This window comes from Macaca thibetana, chromosome 20 (genome assembly GCF_024542745.1).
Source record: "Macaca thibetana thibetana isolate TM-01 chromosome 20, ASM2454274v1, whole genome shotgun sequence".
NCBI classification, from domain to species: domain Eukaryota; kingdom Metazoa; phylum Chordata; class Mammalia; order Primates; family Cercopithecidae; genus Macaca; species Macaca thibetana.
In genome coordinates this window covers 57,126,724-57,152,501 of record NC_065597.1, presented here as the reverse complement: position 1 = coordinate 57,152,501, position 25,778 = coordinate 57,126,724, and the positions used below count along the sequence as shown (strand labels likewise).

The 25,778-nt window shown below is 43.4% G+C and overlaps 1 protein-coding gene across 3 annotated transcripts in view; it reads left to right on the top strand.

Annotated features, from left to right (window-relative positions):
- IQCK (IQ motif containing K) overlaps nucleotides 1–25,778 on the top strand; it is a 959,718-nt gene that overhangs the window by 852,736 nt on the left and 81,204 nt on the right. For all 3 annotated transcript variants that reach the window (XM_050775025.1, XM_050775026.1, XM_050775027.1), the window contains 2 exons: nucleotides 12,636–12,688; nucleotides 12,823–12,900. In XM_050775025.1, coding sequence (XP_050630982.1) covers nucleotides 12,636–12,688; nucleotides 12,823–12,900 — 131 coding nt within the window. The remainder of the gene's footprint in view (nucleotides 1–12,635; nucleotides 12,689–12,822; nucleotides 12,901–25,778) is intronic.

The following is a 25,778-nucleotide window of genomic DNA, read 5'->3' as shown; positions in this document are numbered from 1 at the left end:
TTGTGCGTACGTCATAGGTATATATATATTTATGGGGTGCATGAGATGTTTTGCTATAGGCATGCAATGGGAAATATCATGGAGAATGGGGTTTCCATCCCCTAAGTAACTTTGTGTTATAAACAATCCAATTACATACACTCTTTTACTTATTTTAAAATGTACACTTAAGTTTTTATTGACTGCAGCCACCCTGTTGTGCTATCAAATAGTAGGTCTTAGTTGTTGCCATTAACCATCCCCAACCTGACATTCATTCCTACTGTGTCTCATGGTGATAAGGCTGTGGATGCTGAAAATATTTCCCATTGTGACTCTTAGAATTGCTGTCAGATCTAGTTTGTAAGCCATGCAAGAAAATCTTATTATAACTTTATAGTCAAGTTTCTTCTCTTTTTTATTTTAAACAAAAGAGCATTGATCACTTCATTTCCCAAACTTGGCTACGACTTGCTTTTGTTTCTGAAAATCAAAGTGATCCTCAAAGGACAAGGCTTTGAAAGGAAAGTCAGCAGGCTCTGACCCAAGGGTGACCCCATGGTTCTTTTACAAAATGAAGGGCAGTGGTTTTGTGGCAGGATTTTCCTTCTCTGGTCTGAAGCTTTGTCCTCTGGCTTTGAGGGGCATGGCTGTATGCCAGATGGCTGTGGTAGCAGTCTTGACTAACTGCCAGATAGGGGGAACATTATCATTTGGCCATAAATTGCATTTCGATTATTATGTACTTTATCAGTTAACTTTTTGCCATATAACAAACCACCTCAAAAGTTAGTGGCTTCAAATTACAAGCATTGGTCAGGCATCGTGGCTCATGGCTGTAATCCCAGCAATTTGAGAGGCCGAGGCAGGAGGATCATTGAGCTCAGGAGTTCAAGACCAGCTTGGGCAACATAGCAAGACCCCTATCTCTACCAAAAAAAAAAAAAAAATCATAACCATTTATTTAGCTCACTTTTCTGCAAGTTAGCAACTTGGGCTAGGTTTAGCTGGGAGTTTCTTCTGGCCTTGGCTGGGTTCATTCATGTGTCTTTGGCAGCTACTGGGTGAGCTAGATGCTGGCTGGTCTAGGATGGCCTCAACTGGGATGAGCTGTTCCATGTGGTCTCTCATCCTCTATCAGATTAACCCTAGGTTGTTCATATGGCAGCCAGGCAGGGTTGCTTCAATTCAATTAGACGCATCAAGGCCTCTTGAGCCTGAGGCTTGGAACTGACATAGTGTCACTTTCACACGTTAGATTGGCCAAAGCAAGTCACAAGGCCAGCCTAGATCCAAAGAGTTAGGAAACAGATTCCTTTTTTTTTTTTTTTAAGTAAATGTATGAGGTATAAATACAATTTCATTACATGCATAGATTGCATAGTGGCCAAGTCAGGGCTTTAGGGTATCTGTCTCCCAAATAACACGCATTGTACCCAATAAGTAGTTTGTCATCATCACCCTCCTTCCACCCCTTCACCCTTCTGAGTCTTCATTGTCTGTCATTCTGCTCTCTCCATGTGTGTATATACAGGTTTTAGCACCCACTTATGAATAAGAACATGCGATATTTTACTTTCTGAGTCTGGCTTGTTTCACATAAGATAATGCCCCCCAGTTCCATCCGTGTTGCTGCAAAATACATGAGTTCGTTCCCTTTTATAGATTCCACTTCTTGATGGGAAGAGCTATAAAGTCACACTGCAAAGTGTAGGAAGGGCGGAGAATGGTGGCCCTTTTTGCAACTTACCGTATACACTGCATTAGAAATAATATGGACCGGGCCACGGTTGGCAGCTGTGACTGCTGGCTCAAGCCTGGTGACTTCAGGAAAGATTAAATGAGCTAATGTGTGAAGGGGCTTGTTCTGGAGTTCAACCATCTGGGCTCAAATTCTTCTTTTTTTTTTTTCAGTCAGAGTCTTACTCTGTTGCCCAGGCTGGAGTGCAGTGGTGTGATCACGGCTCACTGCAACCTCCACCTCCTGGGTTCAAGCAATTCTGGTGCCTCAGCCTCCCGAATAGCTGGGATTACAGGCATGCGCCACCAGTCCCAGCTATTTTTTGTGTTTTTAGTAAAGACAGCGTTTCACCATGTGGGCCAGGCCAGTCTGAAACTCCTGACTTTAGGTGATCTGCCCGCCTCTCCCTCCTGAAGTGCTGGAATTACAGGCATGAGCCACTGAACCCAGCTAAATTCTTATCCTTCCATTTACTACTAAGTGACTTTGGGCAAGGTATTTAGCATCTCTGTGCCCTCATTTTCTGATCTGTAGAATATGAATTACCTGTAATACATCGTAGTAATATGTCCTTGTTGTGAGGATAAATGAATTAAGTAAAACTTAAGAGTGTCTGGCACATAGAAAACACTCAATACACATTAACTATTGTTAATCCTATTAGCGTTTCTCTTGGAAAACAGCCAGTCTGTAAAGGAGTGCTATTCCCCATGGCCTCTTCTGGTTGACCAATTGTTACATGAGTAAATGGAGGGTGTAATTCTCTTACTGCATTCTGGACATTACAGATAGATGGCCAAGGATGGACTCTTTTTGTCATTCTGAAAATACTAGTACCTTTTGAAAATGATAGGTATTAGTAAAAGTCAAAACATAACTCTTGGAAATAATGATGAGCTTAGAATCTGAGAATGTAATATAAAGACACCTCCCAGAGTTAAGGAACTGCTAGAATCACAGCCTGTAATGGAAAAAACCAAACCAAAACAAAAAAAAGCAGCCCTGCAAGTATCCCAGCCTTCTCTTGAGAATTTATGTCTAAAGAAGGAAGCCATTTTTTAAAAGAATGAAAATGAGGTTTTTTTGAAAGAACGTATCTTAAAGTAAATCATTGACTCTCTTGGTTGTTTAAAGAACTGCATTTCTCCTACTACTGTTTAGAAACAGGAAAAACCAGGTCACAAACTAGTCCCAGATCCAAAGATGTTTCGACTGTTAACCCCTTAGAGTCATAAAGGGTTATCCAGGAAATAGAGAAGAGAGATGAAACAGAGCTTTCTTAAAACCAGACTTCCGTGTCAGAAAATTACCTGAGCATTGTGGCATGTGCCTGGAGTCCTAGCTACTCAGGAAGCTGAGGCACGGAGATCCCTTGAGCCTAGGACCCCAAGGCTACAGTGAACTATGATCATGCCATTGCACTCCAGCCTAGGTGACAGAGCAAGACCTTGTCTCTAAAAATAAAATAAATAAATAAATTAATTAATTAAAATACCTTCTTTGGAATAAGTCCTTGGAACTAGGGAAATTGTGATTTAGTGGCATGTTAGGCAAGGAAAGGGGCCCCACCCAAAGCCCATAGTTTTTGCTGGGGAAAAATGGATTCCTAAAAGGAACTCAGGGTGCTGTTACCAAAATAAGATGGAAGGGATACTGAGCACATATCTTAGTTAGGGTGCATTATGTTGCAACTGGCAGGAAACTGACTTAAATAATACAGAGGATTTATTGGCTCAGGAAACTAGAAGACCCCAAGGTAGAGAGGGAAGGCTTCAGGGTTGGTTTGATTCAGGAACTCTGTGATATAACTAAGGAGAATGTGGTTGTCTCCTGCCTCTCTTCTTGGCCTCTAGCAGAGTCAGCTTTATCCCGGGGCTGGTTTCCTTTGGATTGGCAAAACAGCCGCGACCACTGCCTCGGCTTTGTATCCACCTACTACATCAAACAGAAGGGGGCCAGCAAACTGTTTCAGGAAAGTGAAGGAAATTAACTTCCCAAAAGCCCCAGCACACCTCCCCTGACATCTCATCACTCTGAAGTGGGTCACATGCCCATTCCTGATTCAATGCATCCCTTTGGCCAGGATAAATGTGGACCAGATTGGCTCAGGTCTAGGTGGGGTGAGGTGGGATTATCTCACCTGCCTTATCAGGGTTCACACCTGGAGCTGAGGCGGAGTTAACCATCTGCACCTACTGTCACTTACTACCCAGGTCAGGAGCTGCAGGGTGGCAGTTTGGGGGCATTTAATTAATAACCACACTGGGGCCGTGCCTTATTCATTTTCTTTATCTCCTGTGTTTAGCACAGGGCGTGCACACAGTAAGTAAATGTTGAACAAAGTCAGACTGGAACAATGCACTTTGCTTAATTTGGAAAGAAACCAGTTTTGTGCATGAGTAAAATGATGGCTGAAAATACATTTTATATCAGTTTTAAATATGGATTAAATGTGGACTCTGGGTAGAGGCCATAAGACCGCCTCTTTTCCTATCTTATTCCACGCAATGTAAAATTTTCCTTTTTGGCTTTTGGTTGCTCATCAAATTCCATTACAGTGAAGTTATTGTAGACCATAGTTGGTATCAGGAAACTATTTCTAACTCCGGACAAGTTCTTTGATGATCTCAGGACACTAAAATTTGCTACTACGAATAATTCTGTACAATTACAGAATTTTTTTTCTTTCTTTCTTTTCTTTTCACATTCCTTGCCCATCTCATAGTCATTCATTGTAGTTATTTTCCTTTTTATAATTAAATACCTGAATATCCTTTAAAAAGTACAAGGGCTTTGGTCAGTGAGGGAAGAAACTCTTATTTCCTGGTCTTGACCAATAAGGAAAGTTAGTAATACCATCAGCTTTTGTTCGAAAAAAAATTCTAAGGAGTGGAAACAATAGATTCTGGCAGGAAAGGTGTGGTAGAATTATTTTAGCGTGATCCCTTTTCAGCCAAAACACTTTTTCAAATGACCCTGTGGCCCAGGCTGGAGGTCTTGGTCAATGTGATTAGTGCATGTTTTGAACTTCTTTGGAGAAGTATTAAGTTTTCTCTAATGAAATGCCTTCTCAGTGGAAAAAAAAATGTGACTACCGGTTTGCAGTTTGCTATAAATATTTTGGCATCTGGTTACAGGCCAAGTGTATGCTTATTTCTAGGATCATAGTTATGGATGGTTTCATCGTGTCTGGGAATTCTGGGGTATCTGGAAATGTATTGTGGAAAATAATGTGGGGGAGGAGGCTGTGATGTTCTTCGTGTATGCCACATCCACAGTCCTTAACTGCTGCTCTTTGTTCCTACTTTATCCATGTCCCCATCACCCAGACTACAAGTGACTGAACCGGGAATATGAATCAGGCCCTTGGGCAACCACTCTTAGATGGCAAATGACTGTGAAATGGTCTACCCAACAGGGATGATCTCTCTTGGGAGTATCTAACTAGTCCTATCAGATTCTCCCATCTGGGGAGTGGGGATGTCACACTGCAGAGAGAACAGGCAGACCGTAGCATAGGGAGAGGGGGACACCTAGAGACAACCTTAAAGGCAGAGAAAGGAGGACAGAGAATCAATTAGGAGAGAACAGCAGAAGAAGCAACAGCAAGCAATGAAAGGAGCCATGGCCAAGGAGCTGAGCTCCACATAACCATAACTAGAACCAGAACCGTTGTTGGGTGACTGTAGCCTCGCCTGTACCCTGAACAGCCATGAGCAATGGTCCAGTTCTTCCTGAGACCTGGCTCTGTCACCGGCCAGAGAGATTCTCATTTTCCCCACCATTCCTTTTACCTGTGCAGTCACTCCCTGTGGTAGAACAGATTATACTTCAGAAATATTTTTGGCCTCTCCCTAAGGGAGGTTTGACCATGTGACCGACTGCTTTGGTCAGCATGACATATGTCATTTCCAAACACATGCTGAAAGAGTCAAAACAGGCCAAGCGCAGTGGCTTACACCTGTAATGCCAGCATTTTGGGAGGCTGAGGCAGGAGAATGACAGGAACCCAGGAGGCGGAGCTTGCAATGAGCTGAGATCGTGCCACTGCACTCCAGACAGCTGCCTTGTCCCTTCCATCTATGGGTGCCATCTATGAGGAACCAGACACCAAATCTGCCAGCACTTTTATCTTGGACTTCCCAGCCTCTAGAACTGTGAGAGAGAAATGTTTGTTGTTTATTAGTCACCCAGTTTATGATATTTTTGTTATTGCCACCTGAATGGACTAAGACATGAAGTAAACTGAGCATATTTCTATTCCTTGTAAGCCCAAAGAGCCTTAACCAACACAGTGCCGTAGCCAGCCACACTTCAGTCCCCTGGACTCACAGCATGTGCTTTTAACTTTTCTAGGTGGAATTATATGAGTCATCTGACGCTGATTCAATTGCTTTTTAATGCTAGCTGTTTCTCTTTCCAGCCTTCGGTCCTCCAGTGTATCTCGTCTACATGCATCCAGTATAAAAATTGGTACAAAATAATGTCTGGATTGAACCTTTATTAATTTCTGCATTTTTGGCTGGGCACTGTGGCTCATGCCTGTAATCCCAGCACTTTGGGAGGCCGAGGCGGGTAGATCACTTGAGGCCAGCAGTTGGAGGCCAGCAGTTGGAGACCAGCCTGGCCAACATGGCAAAACCCCATACCTATTAAAAACACAAAAATTAGCCAGGCCATGGTAATCCTATGCCTACGCCTGTAATCCTAGCTACTTGGGAGACTGAGGCTTGAACCCAGGTGGTGGAGGTTGCAGTGAGCGGAGATCATGCCACTGCACTCCAGCCTGGGCAACAGAGTGAGACTCTGTCTAAAAAACAAAATTCTGTATTTTCTCTTTTAGAGGTCTGGGTCTTTTTTGATGATATTTTCCTCCCATTTCCCTTCTCCTCCAATTTTATTATTTTAAAAATCAGATAGATAAACTGAGAGAATTTTGGAATGCATTCCCACGTATCCACTGCCTTGATTCTACAATTTCCATTTTGCTTTATTTATTTTATCACATATCTATCCACGAACCCATCAATCCATCCCTCTATTCATTCATCTTCGTTTTCTGGATGCATTTCAGAGTAAGTTGCAGACTTTTGAGGACATGATGATGCCTTAACCCTTGACACCTAGTCTTTTTCCTTTTAATTACAGGTTAAAAGAATATTTTTAAACATTGTTAGAGGCTGCCTTAACTGTTCCCTCTGCTCTCCCAAACTTGAGCATTTTCACCCTTTAACAATCAAGGGCTCAGTGTATTTGCCCACATTACATAAACCCTGTGTGCCCTCGCTGTCTAAATCTCGCTCTTTAATTTCTTTCTCTCCTACTTCCTCTCTTACTTCATCACTCACCACAACTTTTCATTTGCTTTTCCTTCTCTCTTTCAGCTCCTCAGCAGATAATTTTTAAACTAAACAACAGCTGAACAATATCCCCACTGTTCCACATGTCTGGGTATGCATAGCACGTCCACGCTTGCCCAGAACAGAAGGAAAACACTGTTTCTTCCATTTTATTTCTTTGCATCAAAAGTGATTAAATCTGTGTGCATGACCTTCATACATCAGACCGTTTGGCTATTTAAAAAATCTATTTATTAAAGTCAAGCTGCATTCTCTTTGCAGAAGTAATCTTTACCACTAAACGACGTGATAAATGCCGAGGGAACAATGCATCTTTTGTAGGGCAGGAGAGAGACACTGCCATCCAACAATTGCCAGATTGTTTAAATTATCATATGGCAATTCGGGCTAGTTACATATTTGCATTGTTATACAAGTATTTTCTTATTTTGGTTAAAGATGGCTTTTTGAAGGGACTCCTATTCTTGCAGGGCAGATTAGAAGACCCTGTTACATGGTCTGATACATTGCATTTTATTATGCCAGCCAGCAGCATTTCCATTTTTTCATAAAGGGGTTTCAGCAATGAGGTAAAAGATTGCAGATAATCTCCAGTAACTCAGGCACTACGATATTTTATTTACTAAAAACTCCAATAAAGATTTCAGTAAAAAGTGTGAAGGAGCCTTTTCTTTTTGGTGAAACATCAATTCCACAACGATCGTTTCAACCTTATCTTGAATTATAAAGCTGAGTTTTCCATTTCAAAGTAAAGAGGAAAAAAGAAAAAAATTATGGAAACATTTTCATAGTAAAATATTGTGGGAAGAAAGTAAAGAGAAATTGTCCAGAATTATATTAGCAATTCCTACTTTTAAATATCAGAACCTGTGTACATGAGTTTTTTCTTGCCTTGATGCTTGAGAGTTGAGTGGCGAATTCATTCATTCATTTACTCAACGGGAACTGTTCACCTGCTGTGTGCAGTGCAGTCAATTTTTTTTAATTAGTTACTTTTTTTTTGAGATGGAGTCTTGCTCTGTTGCCCAGGCTGGAGTGCAGTGGCGTGATCTCAGCTCACTGCAACCTCCGCCTCCCAGGTTCAAGCGATTCTCCTGTCTCAGCTTCCCGAGTAGCTGGGATTATAGGCACGTGTCACCATGCCTGGCTTATTTTTATATTTTTAGTAGAGATGGGGTTTCGCCACGTTGGCCAGGCTGGTCTCAAACTCCTGATCTCAAGTGATCCGCCTGCCTCGGCCTCCCAAAGTGCTGGGATTACAGGCGTAAGCCACCATGCACAGCCTCAGTGCAGTCAATTAAGCACTAGGAATAAAAAAAAAAAAAAAAAAAAAAAGATGTGTGGCCTGTCCTCACAGAGCTTATGATTCAGTAGGGAAGATAGACATGGCAGACCCGTGTTATAGTCTCAGGTGCTATGACAGAGACGCACACGGAAAACTGGAGTAGAGCCCTCCCTAAACTTAAGAGGGTGAGACTGGGCAAAGTGGTCCATGTCTATAATCCTAGCGCTTTGGAAGGCTGAGATAGGAGGATCACTTGAGCCCAAGAGACTGAGACCAGCTTGGGCAACACAGTGAGACCTCATCTCTCCAAAAAGTTTTAAAAATATATTAGCCAGGTGTGGTGGTGCATGCCTTTCGTTCCAACTACTCAAGAGGCTGAGGCATGAGGCAGGAGGATCTCTTGAGCCCAGGAGTTTGAGACCAGCCTGGGCAACAGAGTGAGACCCTATCTCTACAAAAAGTTTTAAAAGTATATTAGCCAGTGTGGTGGCATATGGCTCTAGTCCCAACTACTCAGGAGGCCGAGGCAGAAGGATTGCTTGAGCCCATGAGTCTGAGGCTGGAGAGAGATCATGCCACTATACTCCAGCCTGGGTGACAGAGAGAGACTCTGTCTCTGTCTCTAAAATTAAAAAAAAAACATATAATTTTTTAAAAAGACAGTGAGAATGCTCAGAAAGGCTTCCTGGAGGCATCATGAAGGATAAATGGTGGTTAACTGACTGGAGAAGACAGTAATAGTGCTTAAAAATCTCTGTGTTTCAAATAATAAACAACCTAATGCAAACTGGCTTAAGTGCAAAAGAGAATATTGGTTCTTGTACCTGAAAGGTCCAGGGAATTTTGGCTTCAGTCATAGCTAGACCCAGGATCTAGTAGAGTATCATCAGGGATCTGCCACTGTTTGTCTACCCAACAGCATCTCCCTTCTTCCTTGTTAATAGAGCCCCAAATTTGTTCATTCTCAGTGGAACTGCTTTGTCTTTCAGGAGTGGCTGGGTTTAACTCATTACATCTGCGACAATCATGTTTCCAATACAGTCGTGTTCTGAGGTCTTGGGAGTTATACTTCAATATACTAATTTTGGGGTGATACAATTCAACCCTAAACACTCAGCCTTTCCCTTCTCCATTTCTCTCATCTCCTGCTGGTATCTCCCATTGACTGGACCGATCTGGAGGGTATGTTATAGGAAAGGGGTCCTGATCCAGACCCCAAGAGAGTTCTTGGATCTTGTGCAAGAAAAAATTCAGGGCCAGTCCATAAAGTGAAAGCAAGTTTATTAGGAAAGTATAGGAATAAAAGAATGGCTACTCCATAGATAGAGCAGCTCCTAGGGCTGCTGGTTGCCCATTTTTATGGTTATTTCTTGAGTGTGTGCTAAGCAAGGGGTGGATTATTCATGCCTCCCCTGTTTAGATGATATAGGGTAACTTCCTGACATTGCCATGGCATTTGTAAACTGTCATGGCCCTAGTGGGAGTGTAGCAGTGAGGATGCCCAGAGGTCACTCTTGTCACCATGTTGGTTTTGGTGGGTTTTGACCGGCTTCTTTACTGCAACTGTTTCATCAGCAGGGTCTTTATGACCTGTATCTTGTGCCGACCTCCTATCTCATCCTGTGACTTGGAATGCCTTAACCATCTGGGAATGCAGCCCAGTAGGTCTCAGCCTCATTTTACCCAGCTCCTATTCAAGATGGAGTTGCTCTGGTTCACGTGCCTCTGACATTTCCAATAAGGTCACATTCCAAAGGGGTTATACTTCACCATATGAATTTTGGGGTGATACAATTCAACCCCTAATACTCTGTCTTTCCCTCCTCCATCTCTCTGATCTCCTGCTGGTACCTCCCATAGGATGGACCCATCTGGAGGGTATGGGAGCCTGGTTGATGTGAACCATGAAAAGCAGCTTCCTGAGGCACAGAGCAGGGTAGGGAGGGTGGATCTGGAGATGCAAAAAGGATATCCAGGACACTCTGTAGCATCTTTCTTCTTGGGAAGGATCTCTCCACATGGGAGCCAACACCTCTAGACTGACTTGGTTCTTAGCTCCTGCTATTTTTAAAAGAAGACACAGAGATTTTGTCACCCAATTTCCATAACAATTCTCTAAAAGAAGTGGACTGGTATTCTTTGGGTTCCAAGAAAAAACTTGAAATGGAAATAGAAGACAGGATATCTGGTGCTCCACCCCATTGCAGGCTCAGCTTATCTTCTCCCCTTTACTCTGGGATGTCTTTTCCCTTGTGGCTTACTAGGTATCTATCCCTTAGGGGCTGCATTCAGCTGCCTGTATTGAACATTCAAGAACAGTGGCAATAAAACGAATGAAGTTTATTTCTCCTTACACATTTAGATGTCCAGAGCAGGGCAGGCCCAAGCTGGTGCTGTGGCTTAAGGAAGACGCAGGCTCTTTCTATCCCCTGCTTCACCATCCTTAGCACGTGGCTTTGGGCCTCATGGCTAAAAGGGGCTGCTCCACTTGCAGCCCCACATCTGTGTTCCAGCCTGAAGAAGTGATATGAAACTTCAAGGAGGAAGGGGCAGCAGAAATCAGGAAAGCAGAATTTTCTCAGAGGTCCCTAGAATACGTCTGTTTCTATCTCATCGGGCAGAACTGTATGACATAGCTGTCCCTTGCTACATGGGAGCCTGGGAAATGTAGATCTTTGGCTGAGCTGACTGCCATTTGGAAGCAATCATGTTCCTGTTAATAAGGCTGAAGTGGAGAGTGGACCTTGGGTGGAGAGCTAGCAGGGTCAGCCACACCGCTGGTGGCACCTGTGTGCGGGGTGTCTCATGAAGGTGGCACTCAGACCCAAAGGACTGCTGTTCAGAGGACTTGAGTGAATCTGGGGTAAAGCAATATTTACAATTACTCATAAAAGAGAAGCATAGTCTAAATTTAAATAACAAAATCCTCCAATTCCAAAAGTATGTAATAAACCCCAATATGAGCACTATCTTTTATTAGTACCTAATGTCAGAAAATGTGCTTATTGAAAGAGGACTAAAGAAATGTCTTTAGAATTCTTTGCCCAAGTTACTGTTTCTTGATGTTCTTACAAATCTCATAAAGGATTCATGCATATTTCATCTAACACAAGCAATCAATTAACCTCCTTTCCTTTTTCCTACTCAGACATGTGGGCAAAGTAAGAATATACAGTTGACTCCTAAACAATACAGATGCCAAACCCCCGTGCAGTAAAAAATCCACTTACAACTTTGGCCGGGCACAGTGGCTTACACCTGTAATCCCAGCACTTTGGGAGGCCAAGGCAGGGCAGACTGCTTGAGCTCAGGAGTTCGAGACCAGCCTGGGCAACGTGATGAAACCCCATCTCTACAAAAAATACAAAAATTAGCCAGGTGTGGTGGTGTGTGCCTGTAGTCCCAGGTACTGAGGAGGCTGAGGTGGGAGGGTCACTTGAGCTCGGGAGGCAGAAGTTGCAGTGAACTGAGATCACGCCACTGCACTCTAGCCTGGGTGACAGAATGAGGCCCTGTCACAAAAAGAAAGAAAGAAAATCCACATAAAACTTTTGACTCCCTCAAAACTTAACTACTAATAGCCTACTGTTGACTGGAAGCCTTACCAGTAGCACAAATTTTGTATGTTATATGTATTATATACTATATTCTTATAAGTAAGGTAGCAAAAGAAAATTTATTAAGAAAATTATAAAAAAGAGAAAATATACTTACCAGTCATTAAGTGGAAGTGGATCGTCACAAAGGTCTTCTTCCTCATCTTCAGGTTTAGTAGGCTGAGAAGGAGGAAGAGGAAGGATTGGTCCTGCTGTCTCAGGGGTGGCAGAGGTGGAAGGGGAGGCAGGAGAGGCAGGCACACTTGGTGTTAAGTTTTTTGTTATTTTGACACATAGTCTCACCCTGTTGCCCAGGCTGGAGTGCAGTGGCGAAGTCTCGGTTCATTGCAACCTCCACCTCCCAGGTTCAAGTAATTCTCCTGCCTCAGCCTCCTGAGTAGCTAGGACTACAGGCGCCCGCCACCATGCCTGGCTAATTTTTGTATTTTTAGTAGACACAGGGTTTCACTGTGTTGGCCAGGCTGGTCTCGAACTCCTGACCTCAAGTGATCCACCCACCTCGGCCTCCCAAAGTCCTGGGATTACAGGCATGAGCCACCACACCGGCCGGTGTTAAGGTTTATTGAAAAGTGTCATGTATAAGTAGACCTGTGCAGTTCAAATCCATGTTGTTTAAGGGTGAGCTGTAATTTAATGATCTCTTCTCTCTTTAGAGGAAAAGAACCAAATTCATTGCCTGTGATTTTCTGACCGAGTGGTTATACAAGTAAGTTGTTCATGTCTGACGATTCAGTGATCCTAAGAATTCAGTCGTGTTAATTTGCAAGCAGAATAGCAACAACTGACTTGAATTCTTGCTTATTATTTTCTTGTCAATCAAACATATGGCATCGTGACCAGCCAAAATCCAAAGAGGGCAGGGGAGCCATTCACAGAATTTTTCTCCATTCCATTTGTGGAGGAGTGGCTAAAGCAACAGTAAGTATGACACAAGGCTTTGAATAATTTATTCCTAATTTAATATTGCATTAATAATAGTTTTCTTCAATCTAAGAGAACAAACTGATGTGATCCATCCAGGACTTTGGGCCAGTCATACTTCTGACAATCTTGTCTCTAGTTATTCTTAGCCTAGGCTAACCTTATCCTAATCATGCCAGTAATTTCATTCAAGAAGCACTCCAGAAAACCAAAAAAAAAAAAAAAATTCTTATCCTAAGTAATTTATCCCTTCATTCCCTTCATTTTTTTCTCTCTCTCTGACTGTCATTATGTCTCAGGAAATATGACTAAGCTTTTCTAAATACTTAGAAAATACTAAAAGAGCTTAAATAGTAAGTTACCTGCATCGATTCTCCATTTACAGTATAATAAAGAACATGACAGATAAAATTAAAACTCTTCGACCATTCTAATATGGGTTTCCTCCCCACATTGAAGTAATCAGTTCAGACTACAGTGCAACCTTCCAGACCTCTTATTTAGCTATATAAAATCAGTTTATGCTGCTCTATCTATGGAGTAGCCATTCTTTTATTCCTTTAATTTTTTAATAAACTTCCTTTCACCGGGCACTGTAGCTCACGCCGGTAATTCCAGCACTCTGGGAGGCCGAGGCAGGTGGATCATGAGGTCAGGAGATCGAGATCATCTTGGCTCACACGGTGAAACCCTGTCTCTACTAAAAATACAAAAAAATTAGCCAGGAGTGGTGGCGGGCACCTGTAGTTCCAGCTAGTTGGGAGGCTGAGGCAGGAGAATGGTGTGAACCTGGGAGGCAGAACTGGCAGTGAGCCGAGACGGTGCCATTGCACTCCAGCCTGGGTGACAGAGTGAGATTCCATCTCAAAAAAAAAAAAAAAAAAAAAAAAAATTGGTTTATATCTAATCAGGCATGGTGACTTGTGCCTGTAATCCCAACACTTTGGGAGGCCGAGTCAGGTGGATCACTTGAGATCAGGAGCTCAAGACCAGCCTGGCCCACAGGGCAAAACCCCATCTCTACTAAAAATACAAAAATTAGCTGGGCATGGTGGCACGTGCCTGTAATCCCAGCTACTTGGGAGGCTGAGGCAGGAGAATCGCTTGAACCTGGGTGGTAGAGGTTGCAGTGAGCCAAGATCACACCACTGCACTCCAGCCTAGGGGACAGAGTGAGATTCTGTCTCAAAGAAGAGTTTAGATTCTCAGTTCTCAGTTGTCACATATTTTACTTAAATCTGCCCTCTTTGAGAATGCCAAGATGAACAGACCTTTGGCTGACTTTTGCAATTTTGAGAATTTAAAAAACCCCAGATATTAACCAGTTTTTTTTTTTAATCTAAGATTACACATTGAAAGGAGAGAGACATCGGAAAACCTTGTTTCTTATTTAGCTTTTAAACCTGTGCCTGATTTTATCCGCTATGAAATGTATAGCCCCAAATTTATTGATTTACATATATTTTTCTAAGACAAGTTTGAGTATCATTCTCTGAGTTGCTGCTTTGCCTTGAAGATAAAACATTTTTCCATTTGTAATAACCAATGAAAAATAATCTTAAAAATAAGAGAACTTCTCTAATAAGAATCCTCTTAGATTATTGATCCAAATATCTTAATTTTAAATGGCACTGATGTCCACAGGATGCTCATGTAAATACACCGTAAAGAAGCAGTAGCAGTCATTTCAGCTGCACTCCACAGGAACAGAAACACAAGAGCTCTTGCTTTAACTGGCATTTGTATTCTCTACATCCATTACCTTTCAAAGAGATGCCCAGATGCATGATAAAAATTAAAGTGATATTAATCTATTTGATGCAATGAATATCTGTTGAACACCTACCCAGTTCAACTGAACAGAGCTTGGTGCTGTGGAAAAAACAGAGATGAATAAAGTATGGCCCTGGCCCTTGGGGTGAGGGAGACGTGTTTACGACTTGCTGTACTTTCTGTAGTGAGTGTTGTAATACAAATGTTAACAAAGCATTAAAGGGAAGTGGGGAAGCATGAGACCATCCACGTGCCCTTCCTGGTGGGCCTGGAGCCAGCCCAGCTGGGGCAGCGGCCAAGCTGGTTAGTGCCCAGATTTGGTCCAAGGCAGGAACTCAAATGCTGCATTCTTCTTGTCTCAAGTAGGAATAGTCAGAGAAGCAAGTAAAAACCAAAATTCTTAAGGAGAACAAGGTAGGAGCCGGGAAATATCCAATCCAGGTTGGCTCAACCTTGGCACTATTGTCATTTAGGACTGGATAATTCTTTGCTGTAAGGAGCTATGACCTGTGCATTGTAGGATGTTTTGCAGCATCTCTGGCCTCCACCCACTAGATGCCAGTAGCACCCTCCTACCAGTTGTGACAATCAAGACTATCTCCAGACACTACTGTATGTCCCCAACGGGAATGAGGGAAAATTGCCTCTGGTTGAGAACCTCTGATTTAGTCCAGTAGTTTCAGAACTTTAAACCAGCACTTTGGGAGGCCGAGGTGGGCAGATTACTTGGGGTCACGAGTTCGAGACCAGCCTGGCCAATGCAGTAAAACCCCATCTCCACTAAAAATACAAAAATTAGCCAAGTATCGTGGTGCGTGCCTGTAATCTCAGCTACTTGGGAGGCTGAGGCAGGAGAATTGCTTGAATCCAGGAGGCAGAGGTTGCAGTGAGCCAAGATGGTGAAACAGGAAAAGTTACCTTGTCCCTCTCGCAGGGCATGCAACGGGGATGTGGCTTGCTTCTTCAGTGCCCTGCTGCTCAGACCTCTAGGGGAGCATACAGATAGGCAGGTTGTGGGGCTCCCACCCAATGGTGGTGTCTATAGGTGAATTTATAGCTGAAGCCCCAGTGGGCATATGTTACCGGGTGCTCTCTTAGTTTGCCATCTGTAGGCGGTTTGTGTTAACCAGTTCAATTCACCCTCTACCTTGTTGCAAGGACAGAGGAATTTCTGTATCCCAGGTTCTTGCCTTTGTGTACCGGAGGAATCAGATCACACGTGGGCTTGGAGAATGAGTGCAAAGTTTTATTGAGTGGAAGTAGCTCTCAGCCAATGGAGGAGCCAGAAGGGCTCCATGGTTTTTCCCATGGAGTTGGGCTGCTGGGCGGCTACAGCTCTCCTCCGACTAACTGCCCTGGCCAAACTCAGTCTCATCCTGCCAGGTGCCTGTGCCTGTCCCTGTGCTCTTCTGCCAGCGTGCTCCTCTCAACATCCTCTCGATGAGCAGCTGCTTGTGTCTTTTTACACTGATGTGTTTCTGTCCACGTTTGGCTGCCTGTGTGTCTGCCTGCTAGGGTCTCGGGCTTTTATATGCCCAGGATGGGGGTGCGTGGCAAGCCAGGGTGGTCTTGGGAAATGCAACATTTGGGTGGGAAATGCAACATTTGGGCAGGAAATGCCCGTTCTCATCTAGGTCCCTGGAGGTGGAGCCCTAGCCAAGGACCACGCCCTCCTCTATGCAGCACTTCCCCTACCACCTTCTGTATTATTTAAAGGGACCACGATCTTCCCTTCCCAGCACTCCTGTATCAATGGTACCACTGCACTCCAGCCTGGGTGACAGAGCAAGATTCTGTCTCAATAAACAAATAAAATAAAATCACCCAGGGAACTTTGGAAAAATATTGGTACCTAACTTCACCCAGATTGATCAAATCATAATCTTCAGGTATAGCCTGGGCATTGTTTTTTTGCTTTTTTTTTTTTTTTTTTTTTTTTTTTAAGCTTCCTAGGTGATTCTAATATATAGCCAGGATTAAGAGCTTATCCATCCATAGGATAGAAAAAGCGCTGCATCCAGGAACTAATGAATAGTATAATTGAGTCATTTCTTCACTAAGTGCTTTGATATATGCCATCTCATTTAATCTTCACAACAACACTAGGATGTAGGTACTAAAGCTGAGAGCCCACAGCTGGGAAGTCAACCATGAAGTGAGACGGGACTTGGGCAAATAAGGTGATTATACGAGTATTATGGATGGACATTTTGAGTACGGCTTAATGATACAGATTGGATGAAGATTACTTTTGAGGGGGAGACTCTGTCAAGGCTTTTTAAAGGAAGTGAAATTAAACTACAGTATACTTTAGGCAGAATTAGGAGCCTGAGCTTTTGGGATAGATAAACCAGTATTCAAATCTCCACCACTGGCTGGGTGCAGTGGCTGATGCCTGTAATCTCAGCACTTTGGGAGGCTGAGGCAGGCAGATCACCTGAAGTCAAGAGTTTGAGGCTAGCCTGGCCAACATGGCAAAACCCTGTCTCTACTGAAAATACAAAAATTAGCTGGGCATGGTGGTATGCGTCTGTAATCCTAGCTACTCAGAAACTGAGGCAGGAGAATCGCTTGAACCGGGAGGCAGAGGTTGCAGTGAGCTGAGATTGCACCACTGCATTCCAGCCTGGGTGACAGAGTGAGACTCTTTCTTAAAAAACAAAAAAATAAAAAAACAAAACAAAACAAATCACCACTTACTGATCCTATGATCTTGGGCAAGTGTTTATCTATTACTGTGTAACAAATTGCCACAAAACTTAGTGACTTAAAGTCATAGATATTATCCTATAGTTTCTCTGGGTCAGGAATTTGGTAGCAGCTTAGCTGGGTGGTTGTGGTTCAGAGTTTCCCATGAGGTTGTAGTCAAGATGTCACAGGGGGTGCAGTCATCTGAAGGCCCAACTGGGGCTGGAGGTTCTGCTTTTAAGATGGTGCACAAATATGGTGCTGGTTGTTGTTTGGAGGCCTTAAATTTTCCCCATCTGGGTCTTTCCATGAGCTGCTTGAGTATCCTCATGACATGGTGACTGACCTCCTTCAGAGTGAAAGATTTGGGCACAAGAAGGAAGCATGGTACCTTTCATGACCTAGTCTTGGAAGTCACATACCTCCACATTCTATTAGAAGCAGGTCACCAAGTGCCACATTCGAGGTTTAATAATTAAGCTCCACCTTAGGGAGGGAGGAGTATCAAAGAATGTGTGGACATATTTATTTTAAAAGTATCACAGCATGTCTGTCTCTAGGCCTCCAGTTCCTTATTGGTAGATGTGGTAGTTGTGAAGATGTGGTGAAATGATACAGCTACAAATGGGATCGTGAACAAGCCCAACTTATAGTAACATGTGGCTTACTAAATGGTGAATAGTGGCTTATTGCCGTTGGTGAACATTGTGACCTTCCAGACCAAAGACCCAAAGATGGGAGAAGAGACAAGATTTGGTCCAGTCACAGGAAACCAGCATTGCTAGCTCCTGGAGTGTGTGAGGACATAGGGATGAGATGGAAGCTATGGCTAGAAGGCAGTTAGGAGGTGGATTATCGTTTTCAGTAAAAGAAAGAAGTTTGGGCATTATTCCATAAGCAGGAGATCATTCAAAAGGCTTTTGAGCAGAGGTAAAATAGGATTAGGCTGTTTTGGAAAGATAATTCCTGAGACAGTGCAGAAGACATCTGAGATTGGGGAGAGCCTGGAGTTTGGGCTACTAGTTCCAAGACTGTCTTTACAGCCGTAAAGTATTGAGTTAGGGCCATGTTAGTGGAAAAGGGGGGACATGGGATGAGTAGAATGGATGGATGACACAGGATAAATTTAGGGGTAAAGAAGGGGTGTGCCTGAAATGGTGAGATTTGCTCCTGGGTATGTGGGCGGCCCATAATGGAAGCCAAGAGACCCAGCCAAAAGAGCAAGTGCAAGGGTAAAATAACAATTCCTGTCTGGGGCACATTTAGATTGAGGTGCTTTTAGGATATCCATCCCAGAAACATTGGCCTAAAGCTTAGAAGTAGGATATGAAGAGAAATGGTTTGGGAATCAAGAGCCCCACATTGAATGTGTGGATTAAGTCAAGATGGACAAGGGCCGAACTGAGGGGTAGCCCAGAGTTGGTTCCAGAAGTTCAATGAATGGCACATACTCAAAGTCATGTGTTTGGCAGTGTAACGATGACTTATCTTGAAGCTGTGTTTGCAAAGCAAGCCATTGTTTCAACTTAGAGTCTATGTTGATTTTAAATGACTGACAGGGAGAAATAGGGGTGTGTTTATTTTCTATTGCTGCTGTTACAAATAACCCCAGAACTGGTAGCTTTAAAACAACACAAATGTATTACTATACCATTCAGGAGATCCAAGGCTTGACTTGGATTTCACTGGGGTAAAATCAACGTGTTGGCAGAGCCTAAGTCTTTTCTGGAGTTTCTAGGGGAAAATGTTTCCCTGCCTTTTCAAGCTTCTAGAAACTGTCTGCATTCCTTGGCTAGTGGCCCCTGCATTCCTCTTCAAAGCCAACAATGTTGCATCTCTCTGACCCTCTTTCTTAGTCATATCTCTCTGACTCTTTCTTTTTTGGGGGGCGGGGGGGACAGGGTCTAACTCTGTCACCCAGGCTGGAGTGCAGTTGTGAAATCTTGGCTCACTGCAACCTCTGTCTCCCAGGTTCAAGTGATTCTCCTGTCTCACCCTCCCAAGTAGCTGGGATTACAGGCATATGCCACCATACCCGACTAATTTTTGTATTTTTAGTAGAGACAGGGTCTCATCATGTTGGCTAGGCTGAACTCAAACTCCTGACCTCAAGTGATCCACCTGCCTCAGCCTCGTAAAGTGCTGGGATTATAGGTGTGAGCCATCTTGCCTGGCCTCTCTGACTCTCTTTTGCCTCCATCTTCTACTTTTAAGGACTCCTGTGATTACATTAGCTTACCTAGATAATTCAGGATAACCTTCCCATTGCAAAATCCTTGACTTAATCACATCTGCAAAGTTTCTTTTGCCATTGTCAGGTAACATATTCACAGGTTCTGGGAATTTTTTGGGAGGGATGAGAGGGTGACAAGGTCTCCCTCTGTTGCCCAGGCTGAACTGCAGTGGCACAATCACAGTTCACTGCAGCCTTGACTTCCTGGACTCAAGCCATCCTCCCACCTCAGCTTCTTGAGTAGCTGCGGCTACAGGTGCATGCCATCGCACCCAGCTAATTTTTGTATTTTTGGTAGAAACAGTGTTTTGGCATGTTGCCCAGGTGGGTCTCAAACTCCTGAGCTCAAGCAATCTGCCTGCCTTGGCCTCCCAAAGTGCTGGGATTGTAGTTTTAAGCCACCATGCCCAACCAGTTGCTGGGAATTTTGATGTAGACATCTTTAGGACCCAAATTCTGCCTACCACAAAGGATAATGGAGAATGTGGAAAAATTTAAAGTCCCTTTCTCTTAGAGATCACCTACATGTTGCTGAAGATCGCTTACATTTTAAAATACTATTCCAGGTTTTGTATAATAAAAATGGTACATGCTGAGTGAAAAAATTCAAACAAAGCAGAAAAATCAAAAGAAAAAGGCACAGATCACCCAAGAGCCAGCCTCCCAGATATAACCATTGTTGACATTTTGGTGAACTTTTCAGATACTTTTCTATGTATCTCCATATGTATACAGATATTTAAAAAATATGTAAGTATTCCTCTGAGACCAGAGCTAAGAGTGAGAGAGACGTTGAGGTGGAGAAAGAAACACCAAGGAAGTTCATGGTGGGTGCTGTCACTCACGTTCACATTCATGTAGGTGTGAAGGCATCTGCTGAGAGGGAGGCAGAGGTTTATGGAGGAGGGGAGGGGGTTGCAACAGCTGCTGTGGTGAAACCGACAGGGAATCAATGAGGGATAAATAGGGATGGACCAGCTGATGGCCTGAATTTGTGGTGCATATAAACAGCCTGCTTATGTGATTGTCTCCAGCAACCCTCCACAGCTCTGGAAAGGGGGTGGAGAACAGATGGTTGGTAAAATCGGGGTTGAAGACTGGCAAAGCTGATCTAGTAAAAGGTCTAGACTGGGCCCAGGGGATCGTAGGTACAAGTGAAAGCATTGTTTCCTTTTTCAAGAATGTCTTACATTTTTAAATCATAAATTACCATATTTTCTGAATTATGTTAATGCTTTAGCAACCAATTTTCGAAAGAAATCCTACATTAGGTGTTCACATTGAAAGTAAGAAACATACCAAACTCAGAAACACTAAGATGAGGGTAGTGAGGTCCATCTTAGAATCAAGACAATTTGTTTTTAAAGATTCTAATGTGTGGATCTTAATTGGATCCCAATTCAAAGAAACGATATAAAAAATTGGAGACAGCTGAAAATTTGAACACTTAATAGTTGATGAAATAAAAAATTGTTATTTAACATATGATGATGAGAATACTGATTTCATAGTCATGATTAAAAAGTTATTACTTTTTAGAGAAACATGCCAAAATATTTATATATGAAATTACATATTCTATGGACAGCGGTGAGGGAGGGAAGCTACCATTAACTGACATGAAGAACAGTATAATTGAAGCTGGTTGATGGAGACATGGATTCATTTTAATTTTTTCTGTCTACTTTTGTATAGCTTTTAAAATTTCTATAACAAAAATTTTTTAAAATGAGATTAGGGCCAGGTGCAGTGGCTCATGCCTCCTAGCACTTTGAGAGCTGAGGCAGAAGAATTGCTTGAGCCCAGGAGTTTGGACCAGCCTGGGAAACATAGTGAGACCCCATCTCTATAAAAAAATCAAACATCAGCTGATCATGATGGTGCTCACCTGTGGTCCCAGCTACTCAGGAGGCTGAGGTGGGAGGATCTCTTGAGCCCCAGAGGTTTAGGATGCAGTGAGCTGTGGTTGTGCCGCTCAATCCAGCATGGGTGAGATACTGTCTCAAAAAAAAAATAATTAAAAACACATTAAAATGAGATTGTTCAAAGCTCCTTATGAGCACTTGATAGTGTAGGAGATGTGCCCTGGGCGGGGAGGTATCTACTGGAGGGCAGTGAACCAGGAGGGCTGGGGGCCATTCCCTACTGGAGGTGGCTGGAGTGACGGACAATGGAGGTCTGAGTTTTCCTATGATCATGCTGAGAAACTCAAATGGCATTGAGGGAAAATGGCCCAGGGGGAAGGGGAGATGGCAGGTGCAGCCCAACTGACAAGTGTTGTGGTGCTGAGAAGGTCTCGGTCACCCCTCCAGAGACCTGGCTCTGAATGTGCACAATTTCCCAACCAATTCTCTTATGTTAGTCTCAGGTAAATCCAACCCCCCCACCAAATCTACACCCATTTTCCCCAGAAACAATGAGAAGGAGAATTAACATGATCAGAGTCTTGAGTTTGTTCTAAAGAACAAGTCTCCAATAATCTCAGAGTTCCTGGGGAACAAGGACATGGCTTTCTATGTCAAGGGTCAGCAAACTTTTCTGTAGAGGATAGTAAGTCTTTTGGGCTTTGCAAGCCACAGAAGGTCTTTCAGTTACTCAGCTCCCTAGTTGTGTCATGAAAGCAGCCATAGATGTACCATATGTGAATGAATGGGTGTGGCTGTGTTCCAATAACACTTTATTCACAAAAACAGGTGGTGGGCCAGATTTGGCCCATGAGCTACGGTTTGTTGATCCCCTGTTTCAGGTGGACACCAATAACCTTCCCAAACTATGGTCTCATGTAAAAGCAAAAAAAAAAAAACCAACATAATTAGAAGTAAATAATAGGTGGGAAAGATGGAAGGAGAGAAAAGTTTATGATTACATCAGGAATTCAGGAACTTGATATGTGACAGTCTTCAGTGATGAACCATTCTAAGATGTGACCTTTCTGTTGGGTGGCTGACCCGGAGGGAAGGTAGGGGTCATTGGAAACATGTGGACCCAAAGTCATGGTGTTGCAGGCATTATCAGCATAGATAATGAAGTAGCTGAGAACACTAGGGGGAGACAGCTGAAGAAGATGGCTGTGAGTCAAATCCCACAGTTGCCAAAGGAAGTGTAGGAATGTTCTGGAAGTCAAAGAAGTGGCAGTGTAGTGTGGTCGTTAGGAGCTTGGAAGCACTAGAATCACACCCCTGCATTCTAAACCCAGCTCCACCACTTCCAACTGTATGACTTTGGGCAAAGATGACTTAATGCTTCCAGCCTCAGTTTTTCCATCTGAAAAATGGCCTTTCATCTGAACAAAGTTCCCCACCTAAGAGGAATCCTAGTGCCAACTATTATAATATTTTATTATTGGTACTTATACCAAGCAGGTATGTTCCAGCTAAAGGGAAATATTTGTATTATTTGTTCATTTATTGAGCTAACACCTTTTTTTTTTTTTTTTTTTTTTTGAGACAGGGTCTTACTGTCTGAAAAAAAAGACAGGGTCTTACTCTGTTGTTCGGGCTGGAGTGCAGTGATGTGATCTTGGCTCACTGCAACTTCTGCCTCCTGGACTCAAGCTATCCTCCTGCCCCACCCTCCCAAGTAGCTGGGACTACAGGTGTGCACCACCATGCCTGGCCAATTTTTGTAGATTTCACCACATTGCCCAGACTGGTCTCGAACTCCTGAGCTCAAGTAATCCGCTCACCTTGGCCTTCCAAAGTGCTGGGATTACAGGCATGAGCCACTGCGCCCAGCCAGCTAATAATTATTGAATGCTTAAATATGCTCTAAAATTGTGGAGCAGGCATATTCATAAGTTAGCTGGCTACCATTTATGAAACATCTACTATGTGCCGTGGAAACATGACACATGGAAACAGACACACATGGTTCCTGTTTTCATGGACAGACATACTGTGTATAGTTGAATTGAAGTGTATGTGTACTTCATTTATGCCAATTCATTGATATGCTCTTGGGAAGAAGAGAGAAAGAGAGGGGCAGAAAGGCAAAGGGATAAGAATTTTTAAGACCAGGCACGGTGTCTTACCCCTGTAATCCCAGAACTTTGGGAGGCCAAGGCAGGTGGATCACGAGGTCAGGAGTTCAAGACCAATCTGGCCAACATAGTGAAACCCCATCTCTACTAAAGATACAAAACATTAGCCAGGCGTGGTGGCACGTGCCTGTAACCCCAGTTACTCGGGAGGCTGAGGGAGGAGAATCACTTGAACCTGGGAGGCAGAGGTTGCAGTCAGCTGAGATTACGCTACTGTACTCCAGCCTGGGTGACAGGGTGAAACTCTGTATCAAAATCCCAGCACTTTGGGAGGCTGAGACGGGTGGATCACGAGGTCAGGAGCTCGAGACCATCCTGGCTAACCCGGTGAAACCCCGTCTCTACTAAAAAATACAAAAAAATAGCTGGGCGAGATGGCGCGCGCCTGTAGTCCCAGCTACTCGGGAGGCTGAGGCAGGAGAATGGCGTGAACCCGGGAGGCGGAGCTTGCAGTGAGCTGAGATCCGGCCACTGCACTCCAGCCTGGGAGACAGCGAGACTCCGTCTCAAAAAAAAAAAAAAAAAAAAAAAAAAAAAAATTTTAAATGCAAGCAATTCTTGCCATTGTACTCTAGAGGTGATGTACAAAATAGGACACATGACTCAGCTCTTTCCTCAGTTGTTTTCAATTTTGTATACCCCTCATAACATAAGCAGCTCATAAGGCAACTACTTCCTTCTGTCTGTCTGTCCGTGTATTTATGTATTTGCTTACCTACCTACCAAACATTTACTTAGTGTTTACTTGGGTATTATTCTGGGCACTTTACAAATATTACCTAATTTAACTTACATCACAACCCTACAAAGTAGAAAATCATAGTATCCCCGTTGTATTAGGCTAGGCTAGGCTAGATTGCAGTTATAAACAATACCAAAATACCAGTGGCTTAACGCAATAACAGCTTATTTCTTGCTCACAAAAAGATTGTTGTAAGTTGGACCGTCCTCTTACTTCTGAGGTCACTGACGCAAAGGAAGAAAAGAATGTAGGAGGTCCCTCAGCTCTTAACCTTCTTAGTCTAGAAGGTTCTTAACCTTCTCACCTCTCTTTACAGAGTATGGCTTCAAACCAATTGCAGGGGAGGCAGGGATACATAAAGGAACATGTGGATATTTGGTGAACACTAGCTGTTCTGGGCACAGGCTTCTTTTTTCCCCTTTTTTTTTAGACTGAGTCTACTTCTGTTATCCAGAATAGAGTGCAGTGGCACGATCTAGGCTCACTGCAATCTCTGCCTCCCCATTTCAAGTGATTCTCCTGCCTCAGCCTCCCAAGTAGCTGGGGCTATAGGCACCCACCACCATGCCCAACTAATTTTTGTATTTTTAGTAGAGATGGGGTTCCACTATGTTAGCCAGACTGGTCTCAAACCCCTGACCTCAGGTGATCCACCTGCCTCGGCCTCCCAAAGTGCTGGGATTACAGGCATAAGCCACTGCGTCTGGCCCACAGGCATATTTCTAAGAAAGAACTGAGGCAGAGAGAAATTAAGTCTTTGCCCAGGATCTCGAGCCAGTGCATAGCGTAGGCAGGATTTGAACATAGGCAACCTAGCTGCAGAGTCTATGCACTGTTAAGAGCATGGCTAATTACTCTGCTCTACTGCCCCTTCTGTCACCTGGTCCTTAAAGTGATCAGTAATGAGACAGGGAGAAACCTGGCTGTATGAGACAGATTGAAAGATGCCATGTCCCGTGCACGGTGGCCATGCCTAGAATCCCAGCACTTTGGGAGGCCAAGATGGGCAGATCACCTGAGATCAAGAGTTTGAGACCATCCTGGCCAATATGACGAAACTCCGTCTCTACTAAAAATACAAAAAAAAAAAATTATCCAGGCATTGTGGTGCACGCCTGTGATATGCCAGCTACTCAAGAGGCTGAGGCAGGAGAATCGCTGGAACCTGAGAAGCAGAGGTTGCAGTGAGCCGAGATGGTGCCACTGCACTCCAGCCTGGGTGATACAGCGAGACTCCATCTCAAAAACAAATACACAGACAAAGAAAAAAATGATCAGCCACATACTCTAATTGAAGTGTGATGAGGGTGTTTTTGTCCTTACCTTTCAACAGGGGTGGATGATGTCATATCTCCCGTTGGCTTCAGTCCTGTTTATGAATCCAGCACCATCCTCTTTTG